This window comes from Eptatretus burgeri, chromosome 11 (assembly GCF_056783735.1).
Source record: "Eptatretus burgeri isolate ZD-2024b chromosome 11, Ebu_testis_v1, whole genome shotgun sequence".
In the NCBI taxonomy this organism is placed as follows: domain Eukaryota; kingdom Metazoa; phylum Chordata; class Myxini; order Myxiniformes; family Myxinidae; genus Eptatretus; species Eptatretus burgeri.
Window position 1 is genome coordinate 67,716,151 of NC_140971.1, and position 25,169 is coordinate 67,741,319.

Genomic DNA, 25,169 nt, shown 5'->3' on the forward strand with positions numbered 1-25,169 from the left:
TTCCTGGACGTGTTCAACCATGTGGTTGACCCATATTGCCTCCTCATTAAGGTCGGTCCTCATCTGTAACCACCTTGGAAATCAGATCATATATCACGTTTTCTTTTTGAATGTTATTTGTTCATTTATTTTCGTTGATTTCATTCTGAAAGTTTACTTGATTCCCTTCATTTTAGTGATTTCTTTCTTTCTTTCTGTAATTTTCCATTATTTCAGTAAAATATTCTGATGTTTCTTATTTTACATTCATTTTCTATTTGTTTTCTTCCAACACTCCCATTTTAACCCCCCCCCTCTCCCCTTACCCCCTCACCAACTCCTCATTCCCTTCTCCATAAACAAAACAATAAAACACCAATACACTACATGTATGCAAACATCAGGCTCTCCAGGAAGAGATAGCCAAACAAGCCGGGTCTCTTGAACGAGCCCAAGGCTTTGCCGGCTCCTTACTTAGCCTCACAAGCCTGCAGGCTGGGGCCCAGGCTCAGACCAACCTGGAGACATTTCGAGCACGTTACCTGGAGATGAGCAATCGTGTGGCCCGGCGAGCCGTGCTCCTTGAAATCGCCTTGGACAATGCTCAGATATTTGGTCGTGACGAGGTGGCCTTGTTGACGTGGTTGGCCGAGTTACGTGAGGCCTTGTCACTCGCAACTGTAGAGGACTACCAGACAGCCGTCCTGCAGGGACAGTTCCACCAGCAGATGGTATCGATGGCGGATTGCAAAGCCTGTTCTAACTTATGCCATCATTCTTCTGCTTTAACCATCACGCTTCACTGGTTGCTGCACTGTTGGTGACACTATGGCTTACAAAATGGCAGTGGCCTCGTTAAACAAGTATCGGTGCTGAACGACTACTTTAACCCCAGCTTCTCATCAACTCTAATACATCTTCTATTCAACTAATGGCTGCTTAATTGTTGCTGGCTTTTAGTGGCAACAATTGTGGTTATGGTACTGAGGATGGCTTTTAAATAGTTTATTTGTGCCTTAAAGGTCCTAAGGAAAGCACCGCTGTCATGACCATAATGTTGCATCCCACCATTCAGGCTCTGCAGGAGGAAATCACTTCCAGGAAGCCAGATGTAGATCAGGCTGTTAAGAAGGGTCAAGCTCTTCTGAAGCAGTCCACGGGTGAGGAAATGATCGATGCTGAAGTCCTAATTGATTTTGAAACGTCTTTCCCACAATAGTCTAATTACTCTTCTACTATCACAATCCAAAAACACCCGTCCACATACTTTTACATTATCTTCTCCTGAAAACTCATTATTCCACCATTTTCTCAGGTGATGATACACTATTGGTTCAGGAGAAGCTAGAAGGTCTACGTGCTCAATATGTTGAACTAGTGGCCACCAGTAATCATGCCACTCGAAGCCTTGAGGAAGCCCTACAGCTTGCAACTCACTTTGAGGCTGCTCACGGTGAACTGGACGATGCATTGGGCTCTCTGGAAGCAGGCCTGTATGACTACGATGAGGCAGAAGCCTGTGGTGTTGAACCAACCTCATTACTGCAAAACAGGCAGCAGGTATTCAAATGGGATTTGGCTTAGAACTGTGTTTAATCATCTACAAGGTAAAATATTGTTTCCCATCTGACGTTCTGTTTTTTTAATTATAGTTCTTTATCCTTCATGATAGGCCCTGCGGCAAGGTGTGATGGATGGACATGTCCTTCTGGACACGGTGAATGAGGTAGGCCGAGCTTTGCTACAACTGGTGCCATGGCGTGCAAGGGAACGGCTTGATCAGCAGATGGCTGAGGCTGGTGAACGGTTCCGTGCTGTCCGGTATGCAGTGGAGCAACGTGCTGAGAGAGTGGATGCTGCGATACAGCGATCACAGCAGGTAGGACATCTAAAGTCTCCATCCCCATGGGATCGTGAAGTCTGATGCCATGGTACTTTGTCACGAGTAAAAATCTAAATGAGACGTCTCCTTCCCTCAACCCCAAATCAGTTTGAGCAGGCTGTCCTGGCTGAGCGAGCATGGGCTGCTGAGATGAGTCGGAAGCTTGATACGCTTGGAGAGATCAGTCTAGAGCAAGACCAGATGTCCTCACAGCTGAGAGTGCAAAAGGTGAGCATGTCGCACTGAGCTGGTTGAAGATCATTTGTTGTCTCACGTGATAATTGAGTCATTCCAAATATCAATCTCAGTTGGATATTTACTTTAAGATCTCCCAGCTGTCTCCATTTGTATCGGGTAACATAATTAGAGGCATATTTGTGCAATAATCAGCAATGCATTAATAAGCTGTAATGGTTTCTAGAATACAAATGATGAAAGCAAACTATTGCCGTTGCCCATCTGGAGTTGATGTTCCAGCCAAAGTCCAATAGTTGCTCTTCACAGGTCTTAGCATGGCTTCTGAAATATTCTGATGGCTTCTTTTATCATAATCTCGACATGCTTTCAGTTTCTACATGTCCTAAATTTCTAGTCAATATGTCCTCAACATATTTCTCTCTTAGGCATTCACACTGGATGTGCTGCGTCACAAGGAGACCATGGAGGAGTTGGTTGTAAATGCCCCAAATGTGCTAGCTTCCTGCAATGATGAAGAGAAGGACAGACAGCAGGTGAAGCTTGCTGGATCATGAGTATTTTTTTATTGTAACTTGCGATCTCAAATCGAGTGACCGACATTGGATTCCAAAGGTGGTCAGTCTCACTGATTCATGCATTATGTTGATGTTTAATCATTGGTGAGTAAACATATGTTTGTTGTCTCTCTGTACTTGTGCTGAGTGCAGTCCCAACTTGAAGTTCTTAATCAAGAGTTTGACTCGGTGAACCGAAGCAACAGTGAAAGGCAGCAGCGGCTAGAGAGGGCTCAGGGACTGTTAGGGCAGTTCTGGGAGTCCTATGAGGAGCTATGTCCGTGGTTGGATGAGACAGAAACCACCCTCGCCATCCTGCCAGCACCCGCGATGGAACCTGATGCTCTACGTTTACAGCAAGATGAACTGAGGGTACGATTGAGCGAAGTGTTTTTTTTTTTACCGAGACACTGCTGTTCTTTTGTTATGTTATTTTGTAACCCCAGCCTCGGCCCGTTCTCATTCTTTTAGACTTCTTTAACCTCAGGCTTGATTCAATTGCTAGACTCTGACCTATGTACTTCTAAAAAAAAAAATGGACACCAGGCCCTTGGTTGATTAAAATCAGCACAGCATTCATTTTTAATAAGTTTAGTCGTATGGCACATTCAGGATGAACACGTGATTTGAATCTGGCTTCCCATAATCATGAACCAAAGGTTCAGTTGGTAAACACCAACAGACCAACCCGTTTCTTACATACCCATACAAAGTGACCAAGAGATTGAATTGTTAGCTCGCCTGTTCGAAGAACAGAGAGCTATAGCGATACCCCCGGTGTCAGCGTCAGCGTGAGCGTCAGCGTGAACGTGAAAATGTTAAAGTTTTTGGTGCAAGTTATTTTTTCCTTTCTAATGTTTTTATCTACCACACTATTTTTTATACGCCCGATACATATATATATATATATATATATATATATATATATATATATATATATATATATATATATATATATATATGTATAATGTGATACCTGTCGTCCGTCTGTCTGTCTTTCCGTCCGTCCGTCCGTCCATCCGTTCCTGTCCGCACTCTAACTCCCAAGGTTTTCAACTTTCACGTTTCATATTTAGTACATAGGTACAGACTGTGGATACGATGTGTCGCGATATAGGTTTGTCATCTAAAGTGGTTGCCATGGCAACCAGGATGCTGTTTTCCATGTAGTAGCACAATTCTGTATATACCTTCTTGTTCGGGCGTATATTGTGCTCACTTGCGCTCTTGTTACTGATTACAATATACAAATACATATATTGCTTTATAATTATTTGGATCAGACTTCACTGCAATGCTTTATAAAAATTATTAATTATTAGACTAGTCTTTTATAAACAATAAATGTATAAACAGGCGAGCATTGGGTGGCTTTGACACCAACTCTGGTTTTTGATAAACCCCCAAAGCAGGACGACAGGCACAATGTAAGCTTGATACAAAGAAAACTCAAAATTGGCAACGTCGGAATGAATGATTCATCAGCAGTCTCTCTGTTATCCCTTTGAGCTCTATCTAACCTCGTCAAAGCATCCTCAGTTATGAAGATCCTGACATTTCAATCATCCGGCATTTCAAGATTTCTTTGCGTGTCTCATTTTTGAAGCCTGATTGGATCGTCATGAAGCTGCCCATTATTTTTGTTGGTTCAGCTTTAAGTGTTTCAAAACTGCCTTCCACATGACGTCATTTTAATATGAGCTTCCCTTGAAAGCTAGTCCAACAGAATACATCATCCATCTGGAATTTTCATGAATACCCAGCAGTCTGGATTCTTCCATTAATTTCTAGAGTATTGTGAAAGCTTCTTTTACCTTTGTGTGGAAAAGGCTCACTGGACCATATTTCAAATAACCATGTCGAGCAATTGGCCGTTTGATACCGACTACTTGTTAACATCAAAATACAATAATAATTTGGTTTACTGTGTATTCCATATTTTATGCATTCAAAAATTAATATTTTCATCGCATCATCATTGTTGGACCGGCAGGATGGCCGAGAGGTACACACACTCGCCTCTCAGCTGTCTAGCCTGAGTTTGAATCCTGATCTCGCTATAAACTGCCATCCTGGTGTTTCACCAGCTGGGTGATTCGTTAATGTGTGCTGTCACACTGGGATGGACGTTAAATTGGGTGTCTCATCTGCTAGCATTAGTAGGTGGACGTTAAGGATCTCACGGTGTCCTTCACGAAGAGAAGGTGAGCTATCACTGGCACCCTGAACAAATTCCAAATTGCTGCCCTAACCTTAGGCAAACATCAGGCCTGGCCAGCCGATTCGTGAAAGACTTTGGCCAAGCTTCCCACAGCCAACCCTACATCAACATTGGAATAATTGTGATCATTAAAGAAGAAGAAGAAGATAGCATCATCATTGTTATTTTGATTATTGTTATAATCATAACGTTATAAACTTTTAATATTGGCAAAAGAGTACAAAGTCCTTTTCCGAACTATCTTGTCTCAACCTTGTGAGGTCTCGGATCACTTCAAATCAACAAACGATCACAGTGTTCTGAGAGCTTCGGAAAACTCAGCTCTTTGCCTTTAACTCCACAGTTTTATGTTGGTTTTTTTGTAGCCAATGCAACACCCAACTTGCTGAAGATATGCCATTTCGTTCAGCAGGAGCCAAGGGGGGGGGGGGGCAGGCCTGAGCCTTGCTGACCTTGCACATAGTCAGGCGACAAAATTGCACACCATCGCTAAAAATGGTCCGTTGGTTAGGTTGGTGAGGCAGGCACGAAGTATGGACTTGAAATGTGGTGGAAATCCGTACATCTACTTTTTCAATGAGTGAAAAGGGAGTTTCTGTTGGAACATTCACGCATTCGGATACTGTCAGTGGGGAGCTGTTGGGTGAATGTAAAGAAATGGCAGCGTAATGGAATGCCTGAGTGGAGAAAATCAACAGGATGAAGTGGATTCAGAAAAAAATGACTGCGACAGCCGGTTTCATTAACTGAATCGTAACAAAATTGATCTCTGAACCCTTTCCTTTCGCTCACTTCCCTTCACTGACATGTCATCACCAGCTGAGGCAAGACGATGGAGGGTTGAGTTGCTTGAACAGGGAAGAGTGAAGTTGCATTATTAGGAAGGAAAAACGAGCGGGTTTGCAATTTTATTTCCTGAATATAAAATAATGGATCTCAGTTCTGTGACTGAAGCCCCTGAGGTCCGCTGGGCATTAAGTATAGCTCGAAGGGCCTTCGAAAACCTCGAGTCCGTGTCCAAGCAAAGACCTCGAAACTGAAGATTTATTAATGCCAGCCAGCTGTATGGCAGATTGCTTAAGTGGATTGTAAGCCGAGTGTGTGAGCATCTTGGGGTTATATTGTGGAATCTCACTTTAAGCCAAAAATCTGCAGTCTTCTTCAGGCACCCTCGTGTTGCTGGCAACTGCAGAAGCCATCTGCTCTGATCATACCTCGTCACTAATTGCTTACTGCCCCCACATTCCTCCTTTGTGGATGCAAGACAGGAATGAAAATGAGGATAAAAACTCGTCTGGAGTATAACTTTCTTCATCAGGTTTTTTGGGGGGTTTCGTCTCTTGCTTCCTTTATTGACATGTCTCAATCAAATTCTCCATGGATCTATCACCTCGAAGTATCACCTGCCACCAGGCACGCGTATCAAGTAGATGAAAAGGCATTGCTTAAAAAATAAATTCACAGTGTGACGAGTATTTTCTGGAGTAGAGCTCAGCAATAACAACTTGGATCAAATAATTGTTGGTGTTTGTTGTCCAGAACAAAACTAACAATTGATATCCATGATTTCAAGCAAAACTTCAGAACATACAGGTAATTATGCGTATTATGTAATCCCTTTACTGCTGCGAATATAATATTCATGGCAAGTATGACGTGTGACAAAGCCCGACTTGTCATATCCCCTGGTGGCATGCATATGACTTGGAGGATGTCAGGGTCGTTGGAAAAGGCATGCATGGAATAGGACAGATGGCCCCAAAGTAATCTGTGAGGGAGCAAGAGGGGCTCATGAATGGAATGTGGAGCTTTGTTGTTGGCGGTTCACGACATAGTCGAGACTTTCTCACTATTGAATGGAAATTCATATTGATCCAGTGCCTTGTTTACGCCACTCACAAAGAAAGCTTCTGATCTTTTTGCTCTGTCCTCGATCTCAGATTTGGTGAGACCACCACCGCTAAAGCATATTAAGTGAAGGAAAGGAAGCTCGCCAGGGTTCCATCGGTAATGGCAAGTGAACATGGAAAGTCCCAGCACGAAATCCTTACTCCGATTGCAGAGGAAAGGACTTGGACCATAAAGGAGGTCACATATTTGTCATTTTTGCATGGCTGAGTTACGTGCCTGCTGAGTTACGTAAGGGACGGTCCTGCAAGGCAAATGGTAAAAGATGAGGTGTTTGTGGTGAACCGGCTTGAGACCATCGAGACATTTGTATAAGGATTGTAGAATCAGATTGACTGATTGTATTTGAGGGGTGAATGTCTTCAAAATCGGGCTGGTGGGGTCGGGTGAGAAGACCGCTAGGCGGGGAAAGCTACGTTAATTCCCACCAGACTCCCCGGAATTGTAGGCCGTCACTCATGAATAATTCCATGACGCAGCGGGTCACTTAATCGACCGTGGACGCCAATAACTCAACCGGCGTGACCTAGGGTCCTCCCGCCTATGGAATCGGGTTGCCTAATTAACCACACTGTTTAACCACCAGGGAACCACGCCCTCGGTACGCCTTGTCCGAACCAGATCACTCTACCAGATTGGATCACCTTTCTGGATTGGATGCAGCCGAGCGACATTGCCAAGGACGTACCGGCTAGAAGGAACGGACCGTTGGGAATAAATACCTGGCTAAACCTGGATTCGAACCATGCTGGACCAATAAGGGAAAAGACAAAGGCGAGCTGGGAACATTTCTTCAACAATTATTTATTTACAGCAAGCGAGGAAAAGCATGTGGCACAACAAAAGTTTATTGGGTATGTAACACAGGGAAAGAGGAGAGGGGTGTGGGGAGTGCGACAATTATACAAGCAACTTACACAGTGCAGACTTGACGCGAGATTATTCACAGTAACAACAATAGAAGATCTTCTGTAGGCTTACTTAACAGACAGGCACCAGCACACTCAGACACACACACAGAAAAAGAAGAAACCCCAATGAAAAAGGACTTTTGCAGCCAGGGAGGGAGGGGGTCGAGGTTATACTTTTTGGTACCTGGGTGTTTCGGGGGAGGGGTGCTCCGTGGTGCGGCACCCGACAAGAGCCGCGTTGTTCTGGCCACAGCCGCACGTGTGGAGATCGTGTTCCGAACAGGAGGAGCTTGAGTGGAGAAGGGAGGAGTCCAAAGGGCGAGGGTGGAGCAGTAGGTGGGACCAGGTAGGTGGAGTGGAGAGGCAGGAGGCGGTTCGACGTCGTGTGGGCGGAGATGAGGAACAGGAGGCGGGCCGTAGAGGCAAGATGTGGGCGGAGTCGATGACAGGAGACACAGCGTGAAACACACACACTCAACGGAGGGACTTCTCTGTCTTTTATAGGGCCCGAAGCTCGGGGGAGGGGGCCATGCTGAATCTGACGTCATCATCCGAGTCGGGCGCTCCGACTGGCTCCGATCCCTCACGTGGTCCGCCAGCCTGGGCCGGGCCTCGGGTAGACGCTGGTGCAGCCCGCTCACCTTACTGCGGGACTCGCTGCACATGTCTGTTTTTGGGTAGACGCTGGTGCACGGTTATGGTAAACGAGACGAGACAGGGCAAGCGAGGCAGAAGGCACCGTGGATCGTCGTGCTACACGCTATGGTAGACGAGACGAGGAGCAAGCAGGTAGATTTACCTCAGGAGTGAAAAGAGGAAGAGTGGGAAGTGGAATGGAGGGGAAAATGATTTAATAAACCTAACTGATAGCCCATCGCAACGCACTCCCTTGTCCTCCCACTACACAAAAGGAAGGGGTCTATCTGCACATATATTAATGGCATAACTGACTCGGGACAACTATCTGTTGTATGCATGCGGTTCCGAGAACCGCAACAATATTGTTGCCCAGATTGGTTCCAGTATGGCTGGACATAATTTTAATGGTAGCTGCAGGTTTTCTAATCGACTTGGTTGATGTGTATTGTGTATTTCAGCCATCATTGTGAAGTGTTTTGATTTTGCCAGTGGCATTCGTCTGCGGAGGTTATCTGAATACTAATAATAATAATAATAATAATAATAATAATAATAATAATAATAATAATAATAAAGTACCTTAAGAAAACCTCACAATTTGCCAAATTCAGGAAGTAATCTGACCATTTCTCGTGGCTGTAATGAAGGTTTACATTGAGTGCTATACAATTGGCTGTTTGAAAACTGGTGCTGTAATAACATTTGTGTGGTACTTATTTTACTTGTTTTCAGGAGAGCAATGACAATTGTACAAGGTAACCTTCCACATTCGGTTTTTTTGTTGTAAAATATTTCATAGTCTTATAAAACATCCAATTAACAGTGTAAAACATCCATGATTTTGGGCTGGCAGGATAGCCTAAAGGTACACACACTCCCCTTTGGGATGTGTAGCCTGGGTTTGAATCTCGGCCCAACAATAAACTCTCATCCGAGTGTCTTGCAGGCAGGGCGAAGCATCAATGTGTGTGTGTGTCATCCCTCAGATGGACGTTAAACTCGACGTCCCGTCTACCAACATTAGCTGGTGGACATTAAAGATCCCACGGTGTCATTCACAAAGAGTAGGCGAGCTATCGCCGGGCACCCTGAACAAATTGCAAATTCCTGCTCTCACCGACATGGGGCACTGCATCAGTGGCACAGCTGTGCCCCCACCAAATGATGCTACCCACAGCCTGCACTGCATGTGAAAGAAGAAGAATCGATGATTCTATCCTGTACTTCAAAAGAATAGTTTATCCAAGAAAATATAAGGAAAGATGGACACAAGATACCATTTGGCCTATTTCAGCTCTTCTGCAATTTTATTCGGGCATTAATCCTATTATATGTACAATGGGGGCTAATCAATTTCTGCTAAAATGATGAGAAAATAGATGTTGTTTCGAAGTGATTTTATGATGAAAATAGATGGTTACATTTGAGGGAAAATGTGAAGTGTGAAGATGACTTGCTGTGAACACACTTGCCCATGCAAAGAAATATTTACTGCCGTGAGTATGCATGATACAGTATGCAGATATAAGGCAGAATTGTACAATACAAAGTATGTCCCAACCTGTAATTGTGCAATAGCCTGTGTTGTTTTCCTTCTTCTTTTTCACTTTTGTTACGCTGCTGCCGTTCCAGTTACTTCGGGAGTCCGTGGCGGAGCACAAGCCCCACATAGACAGACTGGCAAAGACTGGTCCGATGCTGGCTGAGCTGAGTGCTAGAGAGGGCCTTGTGCTGGCAGATCAAGCCACTAATGTCAGACAACGTTACATGGCCTTCCGCACAGAAATGCAGCACAGAGCCATTGCCTTGGATGAGGCAGAGGAACTGGCTACGCAGGTCAGTAATGGTTTGCTAGGCCCCCAATGATGACTCGGATAAAGAAACCTGTGTGTAATATTATCTCCATGATTTGATGTGGCATCAACACTGCAATGGATTTGAAACGAACAGATCAGAGTGCTGATACGGGAAAGCTCTCAACCATGTGTTTGCTGCCAAACATAGAAGGTGGAACACCCTCGAGCTCACAACTTTCCCGTGCATGTCCCCTACACAGTTCCACGATAAAATCAATCCCATGATAGAGTCACTGGAGCGAGTGGTGGAGCGACTGAGGGAACCACCACCAACACCGGCCGAGGTGGAGAAAATACGGGACCAGATCCTGGAGACCTGTGCTGTTACGGCCGAGCTGGAAAAGCTGCAGCCATCATTCATGGCATTACGCTCACGTGGGGAGGAAATTGTTGCGCGATCTGAACATACAACTAGCTCAGATAATTCAGCTGCCAGAGGTTGGGACAACACTTTGACATGATTGCTCTGTCTATTCATATGTCTTCCTATTTCAAATTAAGTTATCAGGGGAACATATAAATTTTAAAAAGAGTGGGTCCTTGTTTTTCATTTGTATATTGACTGATTTTGACATTTACATGCGGTACATGCTTGGGAGCCTCATTGGTACATTTTTCTGTCTGCACTGTCGCTGATGATTTGTCAACAAACGATGAAATCGGTTCGGCAGCTGAGGGGGTGTGTAGTATTGGGATTGCAATGTGTGTACTATTTGTGAATGACTTTACAGCTGTGGAGGAATTCTGGGAGGGGTTTGAACAGCAAAGGGCTTACCTTGTGTGGCCTTTAATGGTTGCTTTATGCAGCTTCTTTGGTTAAAAGAGCATGTGAGGAAGGTGTGTGTGTGTGTGTGTGTGTGTGTGTGTGTGTGTGTGTGTGTGTGTGTGTGTGTGTGTGTGTGTGTGTGTGTGTGTGTGTGTTTTAATATGTATATATCTATACACACATACATGCAGATCCAGTCTCAGGTGACCTTGAGGTGACAATTAATTTCTCGTCACTTGATATTGTGAGGGGTCAATTGAGTGTGGAGAAGGTGAGCAAAAAAATTGTGCCGATCTTAGTCAAAAAATTCCAATCGCATCATCGATGGTCTGCTCTGCTTATTATATTCACTCGTGATCTGGTGCTGTATGTATAGGGGTGAATAAATGTGTGTTCATTCGTGTTTTTGTGCTTCCATGACGTCAACGTTACGTTGTGGTATACTTCGACCCCTCGGGGACATCTTGCAGCGTGAATCAAGCCTTATGGACAATGGTTCAAAATGCCACAAGTAGAGAAAATAGCATAGCTGCAGAGATGTTTCACCCTTATGAGAGAACATCGGTGCAGCATAATACTTCAAATTGCATGTCTGTCCCACGACTGTCTCCACACACAGCTGTACAAAAGTGTCTTGATCACCTGGCCTTTTTGTGGTCTGACATCGAGGCCAGGGCGGAGGAGCGTGAGGCTCACTTGCTGGACGTACTAGACGTAGCCGAACGCTTCTGGCCGGACCTCACTGCACTCCTCACCACGCTGCGTGACACCTTTGACTGCATACGTGATCTCGATGAACCAGGGCTGGACCCCTCGGTCATCAAGCAGCAGACTGAGGTCACTCAGGTGAGTCTCAAAACAGGAGGGAAATGTTGATAAATGTGATCATGATGACATGTAGTCTGAAACAGCACGACAGATATGCTTCACGTGTTCCTCCTCGTCATTTGTAAACCGACGAGTCATTGTGCTAATCTCGCAGTACATTCCAACTCCAAAGGTCGTGATTACACAGAAACTTACAGATCGATACTAAATGCTTCTTTTAACCATAAATTGTTTACACGGGCCTATAATAGGGAAAGTAAATGTGTATCTGCACTTTCCAATGATGTGTCTGCATGGTCATGTCAATATAATGATTAATGGATGACACGTGTTCTGTGCTGGTTCCCTGCTTCCTGGCAGAGCTTTCGAGAGGAGATCGACACACTTCTCGATGAGCTGGAAACTCTGAGGGCCACGGGGGATGACCTTATGTCTGCTTGTGGAGAGCCTGACAAGCCTGACGTGAAGAAGAGTATCGATGAAGTGAGTTTATTTCTCTGAACGGAAATACAAACCTTCTTCCTCAGTGCATATCAACCTTTATTTTCAGTTTTTTTATTTTCAATCATGATCTTTATCTTTGCATTCGTTTTCTCTTTTTTTTTCATATAATTTTCCACCTTTCTTGTAAAATTTGTGGCTTCTTATCAAGTTGAAATTGAAGCCTCATCGAATGTGTTCTCTTTCACCTGTTACACACAATGCCTATTGGTTGAGATATGACATTTTAAATTTTCCAAAAATACTCTTTCTGTTTTGGTTTCAATTTTTTCACCATCGGAAGCAAACTGAGTTGTCTAAGAGATCCAGGACAGCAGCAAACATCTTTTCTTTGTGCAGGTCAATGTGCTGTGGGACTTGCTCAACAAAGCATGGCAAGACCGCATGGAACACCTTGAGGAGGCCATGCAGACCACTATCCAGTTCCAGGACATGCTGCAGGCAAGTCCTCTCTCCCTCTACCTCTGTCCCTCTTGCCCTCTCTCCTTCCCTCTCACTTTCTCTCCAGTGAAATCAACTTTAAGTGCTCATTTAAGGGTGATATAAGAGGATGTTTCAAATTTGACCTGGGCTTTTGTTTGTAGTTTTAATCCATATTAATTAATCCATATTAATGACCTCTCTGATGCTGTGGAAAACCCTCTCTTCCATTTTGCAGATGACTCTACATTGTATCATAGAGTACCCTGGTCCCATGACGGGTATCACTCTTTTCTGATCTGGAATTGAATAGTTGCTCGTCTGAAAATGGAGCATGTCCTTCAATCCTGAAAATCTCTGTCTCACTCTGTCACGTTGGAAGGTATCGTCAAATGAACCCCCCTATCTATTTCTTTGGCTTCCACTGGAAGAAGTTCAGCCTCCTGAAATTTGAGGCCTCCCCATGAGCTTTGACTTCTCCTTGGTTGACCACGTAGCAGAAGTTGGTAGTCATCCCTAGCCATAGGCTGGGAATCCTCCCTCTCTCCAAATAATTATTCGTAAAAACAGAACTACTCACAGCCTACAAGGCCTTTGTCCCTATCTCAATGGAGTACTTCTCTCCCCTATGAGCTAACATTGCAACATCACATCTGTCTCTCCTGGATTCTGTTGTTGAACCTAAAACTTTCAACATACTTGGAATCTCCCGCAAGGAGGACGAAGCGCAAGGATTGTTGCTCTCACATCACAGATAGGTTGGTGGCCTTTGTTTGTTTGTTTTTTATCAGTCGAACTCCATATGCTCCCTACCCCCTCCTCAGCTCTTCCAGGATGTCTGCATTCTTACAGTAACCTCTCCCTGGTTAAACTCCCAAATTCCAAGCTGACTGCACAACTCAACTCTTTTGTTCCTATTTTCTCTCATTTGTTGAATGCTTTCTGGAGGTGGTCCAATCACATTGTTCCCTCCAGGCCTTCAAGCAGGCAGTCCATCACCATCTCATCTCCTCTATCAGACCTACATGTAATCTTTTCTACCTCCATGAACCCTACCTAAACTAACCCTATTACTTTGCAGGTTAATGTTTCCTCCTCCTCTCCTCTCTTACCTCTTACCCTGTTCTTTCATTCCCTTGTTTTTTGTACCCAATGCTATTCCCATTGACCCACCGTCAGTACGTTGGCCATCGCTTTTCTCTTCCAAGAGCCTAGATCTTATACTTGAAAAGGCAAATGAAGGTTACAAACTTTTACTCGATCTTAAAAATTTCACTCCATTTCTAGGTAACTGTGTGCTCATTGTTCCCCTTATTGGCCTCTCTTTATAGGCTTTGATGGATTGTATGAAAACAAAGTGCTCTTTCTTTCCTGTTTAACCACTTCGGTGCTCTTTGTGCCTCAAGTCTCCCGAGATCTGAATGAAATAAGCCACACAGGTGATGTGTAACAAACCGCAAGGAGGACAACCTATGAGCATGAAGAATTGTGCTGCCAGGCAGCGATCCAGCTTTGAGATTATTTAGCCAAGAGATGACATTGGTTATTATTCTTAAAGATAAAGAGCAGTTTAAAAGCTTCGGGTACTCTTGGCTGTGCAATAACCTTTCGCAGCAGGGTGTTTGTGGAAACTCCGTACATGGCTCTCGGGCTGGATTTTCTGGCTGTTCCCCAGAGTGATGCAGTGACAGAACGACAAAACTCTGAATAATCTGCATGCCTGGATTATCCTTTGTATTTATTCGTCCTGCCTCGGTCAGAGCCTGTTTAGGAGAACAGAGGACGTGTTTCGAATGAAAGCGGGCTCCGGTAATATGTCTCCTACAGATACTTCAGGAATTTGACTTTTCCCCCTTCATTGGGATAAATTCCAAATATCTGGAGGTAATTATTCTCACGGACTTGTCATCCTCATTTTTGCAAATTGAGGCAATCCCGTTGAGTCTTACATGCGCCGATCACGCCAATTCATAGCCGATGGTGATGTATTTAAATTTTAGCCTCGTCTGCCCCCTTGGTCTGGTCCACTGGTGACATGGGATGGTTGGAATGCTGCCCGAGGACCTTGGTCTTCATGATCTGCTCACACAAAGCTGCAAATATTCAAGGCCACAGACTCTGAAAAACATTCTCCATGCCTCCAAACCGGGGGAAGAGAAGAGGTGGTTGGGCTATGTGAATGAATTTCCTTTCGAAAGATGGTGTCAGGAGGAAGCCGGTTTCCTCTCCAGACACTCGCTGTGGTCCACAGGGTGCTCGGTTTGATTGAAACCGTTTACAGCCTGTCATTTACAATAGCCAAACCGCATGGGAAGTACCTGTCGGAGATGCGGGCACACAGCAGCTCTTGGCACACGTGCTTGTGAATGCATCCACCTGGAACCATCATTTATATTATCTCTCACATAGCGACCGTTCATCGATTTCCTCTTACCATACATCACACATGTTTCAAACACACTTCTGTGCTGGTGAACTGCAGGAAGAATAATATGGATGCCTTGTGGTCACATTTTATAGTTTAAGATAATTAAAGGAAGGAAGATCCTGGCATTTATGGTGTTTGAGGATAGCTGGGTTGGAAGAGTATCCGACATTGAACTGGTCAACCCTGGCATTGTTGGATGTATATATGTAAAACTGACGTTATGATGCTGTGTCAGCAGGGGGTTCTGCATTTTAGAGCATGCTGTCCTCCTGATGAGAACGTAAAACAAGCTGTCCGATCTGCATTAATCTTATCGATATGTTTTTTTTTTTTAATCCCACAGTATATCTAAAAAAAAAAGAGCAGGTTAGTGTGTGTCAGAACTGTGAAGAAATTCACAGCTTTTGTTTTCTCTGCCACTGAAGGTGAACAGAGGTTATGTTTTCACCCCAGTCTGTTTATCTGTCTGTCTGTCTATCTATCTGTGAGCAGGATATCTCAAAAGGACAGGTTGGGTGTGTGACGAGGAAGAATTGATTCGATTTTGGTGAAGATCTGGAAACGGATACAAGAATTTTTATAGTGATTCTTCACCATTGAGAGATAGGGCCAAAAACAATATGTAGCACGATATCTCAAAAAGTTATGGACAGATTCGGGCGAAGCTTGGTGGACAGGTTGGGTGTGTGACGAAGACTAATTTATTCGATTTTGGTGAAAATCCGAATCCCGATCCAGATACGAGAATGGAGTGATTTTTCACCATTAAGTGATAGGGCCAAAAACTATGGATAGCACGATATCACAAAAAGTTGTGGATGACTTTTGACAAAACGAGGTGGATGAGTTGGTTAGGTGACAAGAACAAGCCGATTAGATTTTGGTTCAGGTCTGAATCCAGATCCGGCCTATCAGTGCGATACAAAACATAAACTGCTCAGCCTGGCGGAGGTATGCACTCTCCCGAGTGTCGTTCTAGTTAGCTGTGTAATTTGCACTACTTGTAGAAGTGGTGAGTGCCATGATATGGATGCAATACAGGTGTGATGGACATAATGGCCTCATCTCGCATCGAATTCGATTTTCCTTGTATTTGCTCAAATCTCACACTTTCCTTCATACAAATCTCTTCCTGCCTGTTTCCTTCTGCCCTCCTATGTGAAATTGTGTCACATTTACTCATAATTTTTCTTGTGCCAAATAACCTTTCCTTTTATTTTCTTTCTTGCATATTCCCATATTATAGCTGTCTACCAAGTGATTTTCACAATTTCCTCCGATTCCTCTATTCCAAAGAACATATTTGATTGGCTGGACTCTTCTGAAGCCCAGCTGGTGGCGATGTCTCCAGTCGGCACAGAGCTGAACACGGTCAAAGAGCAAATGGTGGAATTGAAGGTAACGGTGGACCAGACCAGACCGACCCCGAAGAACCCTTCTTGTTGTTATTCATTCGCTGCACCTTGATCTGACAGAAAATTTTGGAGTTGATTGTAACCCAAACTGCTTTGGGCTTTTGTTGCACACCTGCAACTTGCCATATGCTGTGTGCCATTAAGTGGAAAAGGCTGAATTACACTGGGGGGGAAAAAGCGAAGGAAAGGGTAGAAGATATAGCTATGAGGGGAGTAAATGAAACATTTCTTCAAATGGTGGGTCACAAAACTACTCATAAGATAGAGCTGTTGACATAAGCATATGATCACCAAATTTGATGTCAACCAGTAATAGGCATTTGTTTCATATCTTTGGGATTGAATGAGAGTGATAGACCAGGGAGCATGGGATTAGCACTCGCAGGTGTTTGAACTACACCTTAAGCCTAGGCCTGATGGAAATCAGACTTGCAGCAAACGTTCTTTTCCATGTGTGGTGCAGGCATTCAAGGAGGAGACGTACCAGCAGCAGATTGAGATGGAGAAGTTGAGTCACCAAGGAGAGGTGCTTCACAGGAAGGCCGAGGGAACAGCAAACAGGGACATGCTCGAGGCTCCACTCCGTGAGCTGCGCCGCCAGTGGGCTGTACTGGACAGCAAGATAATCACTCGACAGGTAGAAGAGCACCCATAACCTATAGTGCGGTATAATGCATTACAGTATGGTACAGTTGAACACGGTGCATCGCTTCGCAGTACAATGCAGCGGTTTGCTTGAGTAAGAGTCCATTGCAGTCCTTTCGAAGGCAATTACTTTACATAAGCAATAAATAAATAAAATTTCATGCAAAATATTGCACAGTACCTTACATTTGGCGATTCTGTATCATTATTAACGATAACACTAAGGGAAGGCAATGCAAGCCTTTTAGGTAAACCTTTCCAGTTTTCAGTGTAATAAATATAATACAATAATAATATGACGTATATATTCGCTCTTCCACACCTCGGGCATAGTGGCGTGTGCCTGTAATCCGGCTACTCGGAGGCTTGGGTTGGAGGATCGCTTGAGGACGGGAACTCTGCACTGGGCCACGCTATGAGAGGGTGTAGGGCAGCCCGGAATCATGGCGAAACCCAATCCTTATCCCTGTGTCGTAAGAGGCGACCAGGATTGCGTCAGGAAGGGCATCCGGCGCAAAACCTGTGCCAAATCAGTATACAGATCATAACGGATGATCCGCTGTGGCGACCCCCTAACGGAAGCAGCCGAAAGACGAACAACAACAACATATTCGCTCTTCCACACCTCATATCTGTGAGAAATAAATAAATGGGAAATGGCAAAGCAATACAATGACAGTTCAATAGGATAACATGCAGAGGTAGCACACTTCATTTTGAGCTGTCTCATCTGGGTTTGATTCTCGGTTTAACTATAAACTTGGATTGGTATTTCACAGGCAGGGCATTGCATCACAGAGTACACTGTCCCTCAAGCGGATGTTAAGCTGTGTGTCCCCTATGCTGGCATTAGTTGGTGGACGTTTAAGATCTCGGTGTCATTCGCAATGAGTAACTGAGTTATTCCTGCCCAAATATTATTAGGCACTCGAGCGAAACTTCAAATTCTTGCCCAAATCAGCTCCAGTCGAACGTCAGGCCCAGCCAGTTGGTTCATGAAAGACTTAGGCTGAACTTCCCACCCCAGCTGACGTGACAGGAAGGTGGGGTTGATTGTGGCTGTTAAAGTAGTAGTGGCGGAAGAAAAATTACGACGGCAGTACAATTATAGACCGTGTGACAATACGATTGTTTGTTCCCTCATGACAACCCAATGGGAATTCTAAGCACAGTGTGGCGGAGAATACAATATATACTTAATCAGGACTTGCTATGGCAATGTGAAGATGAATAACATACACTGTGAGTTTCCAATAGCACAAAGGCCTCATGGAGGTGATACGATGTATGAAACCATTTTATGATCACTATTGTCTGACTTGTGTGTGCTGTTCGACAGCACAAGCTCGAATCATCGCTCCTTGCACTGGGACAGTTCCAGCATGCCTTGGAGGAGCTTCTGTCCTGGTTGAGTCACACCGAGGACCTCCTGGCAGAGCAGAAGCCAATTCGGGAAGATCCAAAAGAGATTGAGATCGAGCTTGCCAAACACCACGTAAGACCAGCCTGGTGTCTGCGCATTCTCAAGGAGACGTTTGCATTTTAAAACATTTCTTTGCATCTATTTTCATCCACAGAGTTAGATAGTCCGAGATGGACCTCTTTGAGGAAACAAAATGCTGATGACATTAAAACCTCCACCACAACTCCTGTTTATCAGTAACTACTATCCTACTCAGGTGTTGCGTAATGATGTGTTGGCACACAAAGCCACACTGGAGAACGTGGCACAGGCTGGAGGTGAGCTTGTGCAGTTGGGTGATGGAGACGTAGCAGGCAGTGTGCTACGGCAAAAGCTGAATCGCCTACAGAAGCGCTGGGAAGACCTGCTTAAGGAGACTGAGCTGAGGCAGAAGAAGCTGGAAAGCGCATTGAACCAGGTTGAGTGAAAAAAAGCAGTCTTGCTGTCACAAACTTCATGAAATCATTGCAATTTGAGTTTTCCCCCAAATCTCACTTCCTATAATTGAATAGCTTTAAGGTTCATATCTCTCCTTACAAACCCAATGAGTACATTTTTGCTCTTGTTTTTGGACACTCTAATGAGAAAGGCTTACTATGACATCACAGTTTACTCATCGGGAAGTCAGATACTCCTTTAACGGCGCACACTATGAATCGAGCAAATGTCAGTGCATACATTTACGAGCTCCAATAAAACGTCCAATGAAATGATAAACAAGCACCACATGTTGTTACAAGAGATTATATGAACAATGATTGGCCTTTCGAATCATTCAACGTTTATCAAACATTCCACAATCCTCCTGAGCTTTAAAAATCGTCCAGCAGAGTCCATTATTCTTTCTTATAGCGGGATGGACAGTCCAGTATGTGATAAATTTGCATGGCATCCATGTCACTGTTTCTTTAACCAGGCGCAAGGCTTTCAGGGAGAAATTCACGCATTGCTCGCCTGGCTGGGAAAGGTGGAGGCTCAGCTGCTGTTATCACGACCTTTTGGTGGACTTCCTGAGACATCACGAGATCAGCTCAATGCACATCTGGTATGAGAGGAGAATTCATAGCTTTGACTATGGATTAGAGTGATGTGATTGGGTTGAGGAGTGAACCTTGAGAAATCATATGATATTCATGGGAAACTTTGATGTTTTATGGAAAAAATAATTATTACAACTTTAAAACTTTCCATTGCTTTGAAGTTCACCCCAGGGTAAACTTTACGTGTACAAAGGTGAGCGAGTGCCGAGTGTGAGTTACACGCTGGTTGAGCCTCACATCTGCATTCTAGCAAATCGACACAGTTCACAGGCTTTCAACATTACCAATTGATTCTCGTGAAAATTGTATGATTCATGTCCTCATGCCGTGCAGGAGCTGTGCGCAGATCTGGACAAACGTGAACCAACGTACCTGTCCTTGATGGAGCGTGGAGTGGATGTCCTCTCTGCGGGAAAGACGTCATCATCCACCAACACGGCACAAGTGTTGCATTCGCTGGAACAGCGTTGGCAGAATGTGTGTGCCAAGGCTGCGGAGCGCAGGGTAAGGAATGTTCGTTTAGCCTTTGTTTCCTTTTGTGTTTCAGAATGGTACTGTTGCTATAACCGTACCGTAGGATGAGGGTAACGCTACACATAATTACGTATCGTTCACATCAAATAAACTGGCAAATCGTGTCCTGCCTGAACATCTTAACATAGACAGAAGTGTGTGTGTGTGTGTGTGTGTGTGTGTATGTGTGTGTGTGTGTGTGTGTGTGTGTGTGTGTGTGTGTGTGTGTGTGTGTGTGTGTGTGTGTGTGTGTGTGTGTGTGTGTGTGTGCGTGCGCGCGCGCGTAAAAATTCAAGAAAATAACAAAGAGCTGACAATGTTTCATTAGTAATCCACAAACTTGCTCGAGCATGAATGGAGAGAAATATATATATATATATATATATATATATATATATATATATATATATATATATATATATATATATATATATATATATATATATATATATATATATTGTTGCGGATTCGCGCCCGCCGGCGTGCGGATGGCCACGTAACTCGAATCGCGGCACGTCGCCAACCGGACGGACAATCCAGTCGTGACCCTCTCGGACTAACGCCGGGAACTAGTCATGGGTGGACCTTTCGGTCTCACCACGATCGTGCCAATCGGCCCTCGCGTGGGATAGGGTTGCTCGCCAAATTCGACCTACCTAAGTACCCACACGGAGGGTAGACTGGGCGATCGCACCTCACCGCAGGTCGACTTCGGACACGGGCCACTTTAAGCGACCCGTTCCGTACTATCGGGATAACCGAGCGGTGTTATTCGTCGGCCTCGACGGTTCGATTAATTATCGGGCGTTTTAGCCCACGACCAACCCTTTACGTGAAGCAAGATGGAGATACAATAGAGGAAAAGACGAAGCGAAGCGGGAAGACAGTTCAACATAATTCGCATTTATTTCACGATGAACGGAAAGCACGCATATACAATTCCACCAAAAGCACATGTAAAAGAAGAAGACAATGCAATATTACACAAAAAGCAAATGTAAAAGAAGAAACACAATGCAGAGCTATCCGACTACCGAGCACACGGCAACACTTATACAATTTTACTTCACAGACGGCGCCGACAACACATATTCCCAAAGCAAAAGAAAAGAACCACCCTCAAGGATGAGGGGGGTAGGCGGGCCTGGGGCCGAGACCGTGTCGGGCCTACCCGTCTGATGATGAGGCGCAAAGTGGCGGTGGTGCCTCAACTCCGCGGGCCTCGCGGACAGTCTGGTAGGGGGTGGGAAAGGGGCCCCCTTGTCGCACTATCTCAGCGCGGGGGGAAACAGGAGGGGGTTGTTGATGCTCGGGGGAAAGGAGGATATCACCCTGTCTCGGGTCCCGCGACGAGCGTCTCCACCTCGACCTCGGTCGCGCCGCTGGCCTCTCCCTCTGCAGCTCCCGGCACCGACGCGAGCACCCCCTCGTCCGCCTTCGCCGCCGCCACCTCTCCGTCTCCTCTCTTGGCTCGTCCCAACTCTTCACTCTTGACTTCTCCCCTCCGAACTCTGACTCTTCTTCCCAGCTCCACCGACAACTCGTTCCAACGCACCACTCTCAACTCACTTTACTGACGAACGCAGCCGTTTATATAAGCCCCGTGGCTTCGCTCCTTCACCTTTGACCCTCTGCCTCCGACCCTTCACCTCTCTAACTGGCTCCCCATTGGACCGAGGAAAAGTGGGCGTGAATGCTTTTTGATCCATGAATTTGCATATCGCGACCTCACTCCAATGCCCTGGAGGCGGGGCCAAATCGCCCCACGCTCTCCGATAGGACGGAACAGAAGTGGGCGTGAGTCGTTTTTGATCCGTTTTTCTTCGGAAAGTCTGTGATGTTTCTGAACACGCTGCTCGGTGCGCGCCCTGCACGAGTCCAGTATCGGTGCCCACAAGTGGCGCAAGAATGGTGGTGATGCGATGGTGGCGAGTTGTGACGGTAAAGGTCGTGGCTGTTGTTGTGAAGCGGCGTTGTGGTTGGTGGTTGTTGTTGTGAAGCGGCGTTGTGGTTGGTGGTTGTTGTGTGGCGGCTGGTCCAAAATAAAGATAGTAAAAGAAAAACGGCTATCCTGAAGAGTCGCAGCCCGAGTGAATGACATTTATTCCCTCTAGACAATGGGTTTGGGCCTAACTACACATATACTTACAGAGATATCTCACCTAAGGGACCTGAATGGTGGTTTGTGAATTTCGTCAACCACAACAATATATGTATATATGTATATATATATATATATATATATATATATATATATATATATATATATATATATATATATACATATATATATATATACATACACACACAGACACATTTGATTTTTTTTTCCTATTATAATAAGTGTTGTTATATCCTCAAGAGTTTATGGAAATCCCATGAAAGTGCTTTTGGTTTCAGACTACAATGATTTATTTTGTTATCACATCTCAATTAATAAATTTCCACCTGGATTCTCACTTTTGCACCCAAACACACACACACACACACACACACACACACACACACACACACACACACACACACACACACACACACACACACACACACGTTCGCGGCCCTCAAGTATAATGTTACCTGATGCTGACTCTGCTCTTCTTGTTTGTTTCAGAATGATAAATACTTTTGCAACAATACTTCACGTAATTCTGCTCAAGATGCTGTCTCTAATATCTCGCACAGGTTAAGCTGGAAGATGCTGTCTCCATGGCAACAGAATTCCACAATAACCTGCAGGATTTTATCAACTGGCTCACGCATGCGGAGCACATGCTCAATTCTGCATCACCCCCAAGCCTCATACTTGAAACCATACTCTTCCAGCTGGATGAGCACAAGGTGGACACCTCAGCTCAAATGGACCACACAAACAGTGCACAGGAAAATGTTGTAAAGCTCGATTTTTTTTTTTATTCCATTGTTGTTTTTGGTCTCTTTTGGTTCTGTTTTCCTTTTCGATGACTCGGAGATTACTAATGTCTCGGTGGTTAATTTTCCTCGATGTTATAGTATCTGATTTTGAGAGAAAGCCATTACTCTTAACGGACATTTGTGAGACGCATTAACATTTCTTTATTTTTACAGGGTCTCAGGCTCATGCAGGAGCTGTTGCACAAATCACACACACACACACACACACACAAACACACACACACACACACACACCTAACTTGACTTCAGACAAACGCAGGTAGGTGGGAAGTGATGTAACTTCCTGGAACAATCTGGGTGTCAGCTCACCAAACGGTTTTCTCTCCACAGTCAGCGGTGCAATATTAAGGAGACATCTCCGTCCTCCCTCCCTCCATGGGATGCCAACCCAGGGGGTTTATCAAGCGAAGAAGCAGCACGTGTAATTTGCAAAATCTTTGGGATGACCCGGCCAGGGATGAAATCAAACTGCCGACCGGCCAGGCTCAGAGTAGGCTCTCGACCCACAATGCCATTGAGTCTGATGGATTTTTAAAAGGTTACAAATTAATGCATGTAATCTTTTAAAAACCAAACAGAATTGCTTGTTGTTTGTTGGTTGTCCTCACACAGGATATATTGCAAATATGTAAATAACCATTTTTCCAATTTTAGCCATCCATGAAATGAGCAACGCCACCTTTGTCAATAAGGAAAGAAACGAAGGTGTATTTTCAGCCTTAAAACATGTTCCCAAGCCCAGGTTACTTTTCATTCCTTTGCTTCAATGACCTCATCTCAGATCATCAAATCAAATTCAGACCAGGTCACTCTACCATGGACATGCTGCTTCTACTCTGCGAATAATTGGATGAAGGTCCTCATTGTCAGACATGAGATCAGGGCCATCTCCCTGGACATATCTCGAGCTTTCGATACATTCTGACATCCTGACTTTCTTTCCAAACGCTCTGCCTATGGCATCCAATGCCAACTCTCCTCTTGGGTTACTGACTTCCTCAGCTCTCGCAGCCAACGTGTGGCATTCAATCGAATCCTTTCTTTTCCTCGCCTTGACAAGACTGGAGTGCGCCAAGGCAGTGTTCTCGGCTCCATCCTATTCCTAATCTTCATCATCAGGACCGTCTAGCAAACCCTCCCATCTACTTTCTTAACAACCCTCTTGAAGAGGTTCAGTCAATCATCATTGATCTCTCTGGCTCTCTGGAAAATCCTCTTCATCTCTTTTCTGATGGCTTCACTCTCTGCCATGACATCCCTCTTCCTTCAGACAGAGAGGCAGCAGCCTTTTCCCTCTCTTCAGACCTTGACAAAACCACAAACTGGCCAAACACTTGGAATATCTCTTAACCCTGAGAACTCTCTCTCTCTCTATATATCTCTATCTCTATCTCTATCTCTATCTCTATCTCTATCTCTATCTCTATCTCTATCTCTATCTCTATCTCTATCTCTATCTCTATCTCTATCTCTATCTCTATCTCTATCTCTATCTCTATCTCTATCTATCTATCTCTATCTCTATCTCTATCTCTATCTCTATCTCTATCTCTATCTCTATCTCTATCTCTATCTCTATCTCTATCTCTATCTCTATCTCTATCTCTATCTCTATCTCTATCTATCTCTCTCTATCTATCTCTCTCTATCTATCTCTCTCTATCTATCTCTCTCTATCTATCTCTCTCTATCTATCTCTCTCTATCTATCTCTCTCTATCTATCTCTCTCTATCTATCTCTCTCTATCTATCTCTCTCTATCTATCTCTCTCTATCTATCTCTCTCTATCTATCTCTATCTATCTCTCTATCTATCTCTCTATCTATCTCTCTCTATCTATCTCTCTCTATCTATCTCTCTCTATCTATCTCTCTCTATCTATCTCTCTCTATCTATCTCTCTCTATCTATCTCTCTCTGTCTATCTCTCTCTATCTATCTCTCTCTATCTATCTCTCTATCTATCTCTCTCTATCTATCTCTCTCTATCTATCTCTCTCTATCTATCTATCTCTCTCTATCTATCTCTCTCTCTATCTATCTCTCTCTATCTATCTCTCTCTATCTATCTC

General features: G+C 44.4%; 1 protein-coding gene across 1 annotated transcript in view; it reads left to right on the top strand.

Annotated features, from left to right (window-relative positions):
• LOC147017282 (uncharacterized) overlaps positions 1-25,169 on the top strand; it is a 350,244-nt gene that overhangs the window by 280,372 nt on the left and 44,703 nt on the right. Inside the window, exons 66-84 of the mRNA XM_085847971.1 lie at positions 384-710; positions 1,055-1,139; positions 1,295-1,539; positions 1,652-1,858; positions 1,970-2,089; positions 2,485-2,592; positions 2,767-2,985; positions 9,925-10,128; positions 10,349-10,586; positions 11,534-11,760; positions 12,103-12,225; positions 12,583-12,684; positions 16,388-16,489; positions 16,970-17,143; positions 18,491-18,646; positions 18,831-19,031; positions 19,530-19,658; positions 19,987-20,157; positions 22,849-23,004. Coding sequence (XP_085704097.1) covers positions 384-710; positions 1,055-1,139; positions 1,295-1,539; positions 1,652-1,858; positions 1,970-2,089; positions 2,485-2,592; positions 2,767-2,985; positions 9,925-10,128; positions 10,349-10,586; positions 11,534-11,760; positions 12,103-12,225; positions 12,583-12,684; positions 16,388-16,489; positions 16,970-17,143; positions 18,491-18,646; positions 18,831-19,031; positions 19,530-19,658; positions 19,987-20,157; positions 22,849-23,004 — 3,294 coding nt within the window. The remainder of the gene's footprint in view (positions 1-383; positions 711-1,054; positions 1,140-1,294; positions 1,540-1,651; positions 1,859-1,969; positions 2,090-2,484; positions 2,593-2,766; positions 2,986-9,924; positions 10,129-10,348; positions 10,587-11,533; positions 11,761-12,102; positions 12,226-12,582; positions 12,685-16,387; positions 16,490-16,969; positions 17,144-18,490; positions 18,647-18,830; positions 19,032-19,529; positions 19,659-19,986; positions 20,158-22,848; positions 23,005-25,169) is intronic.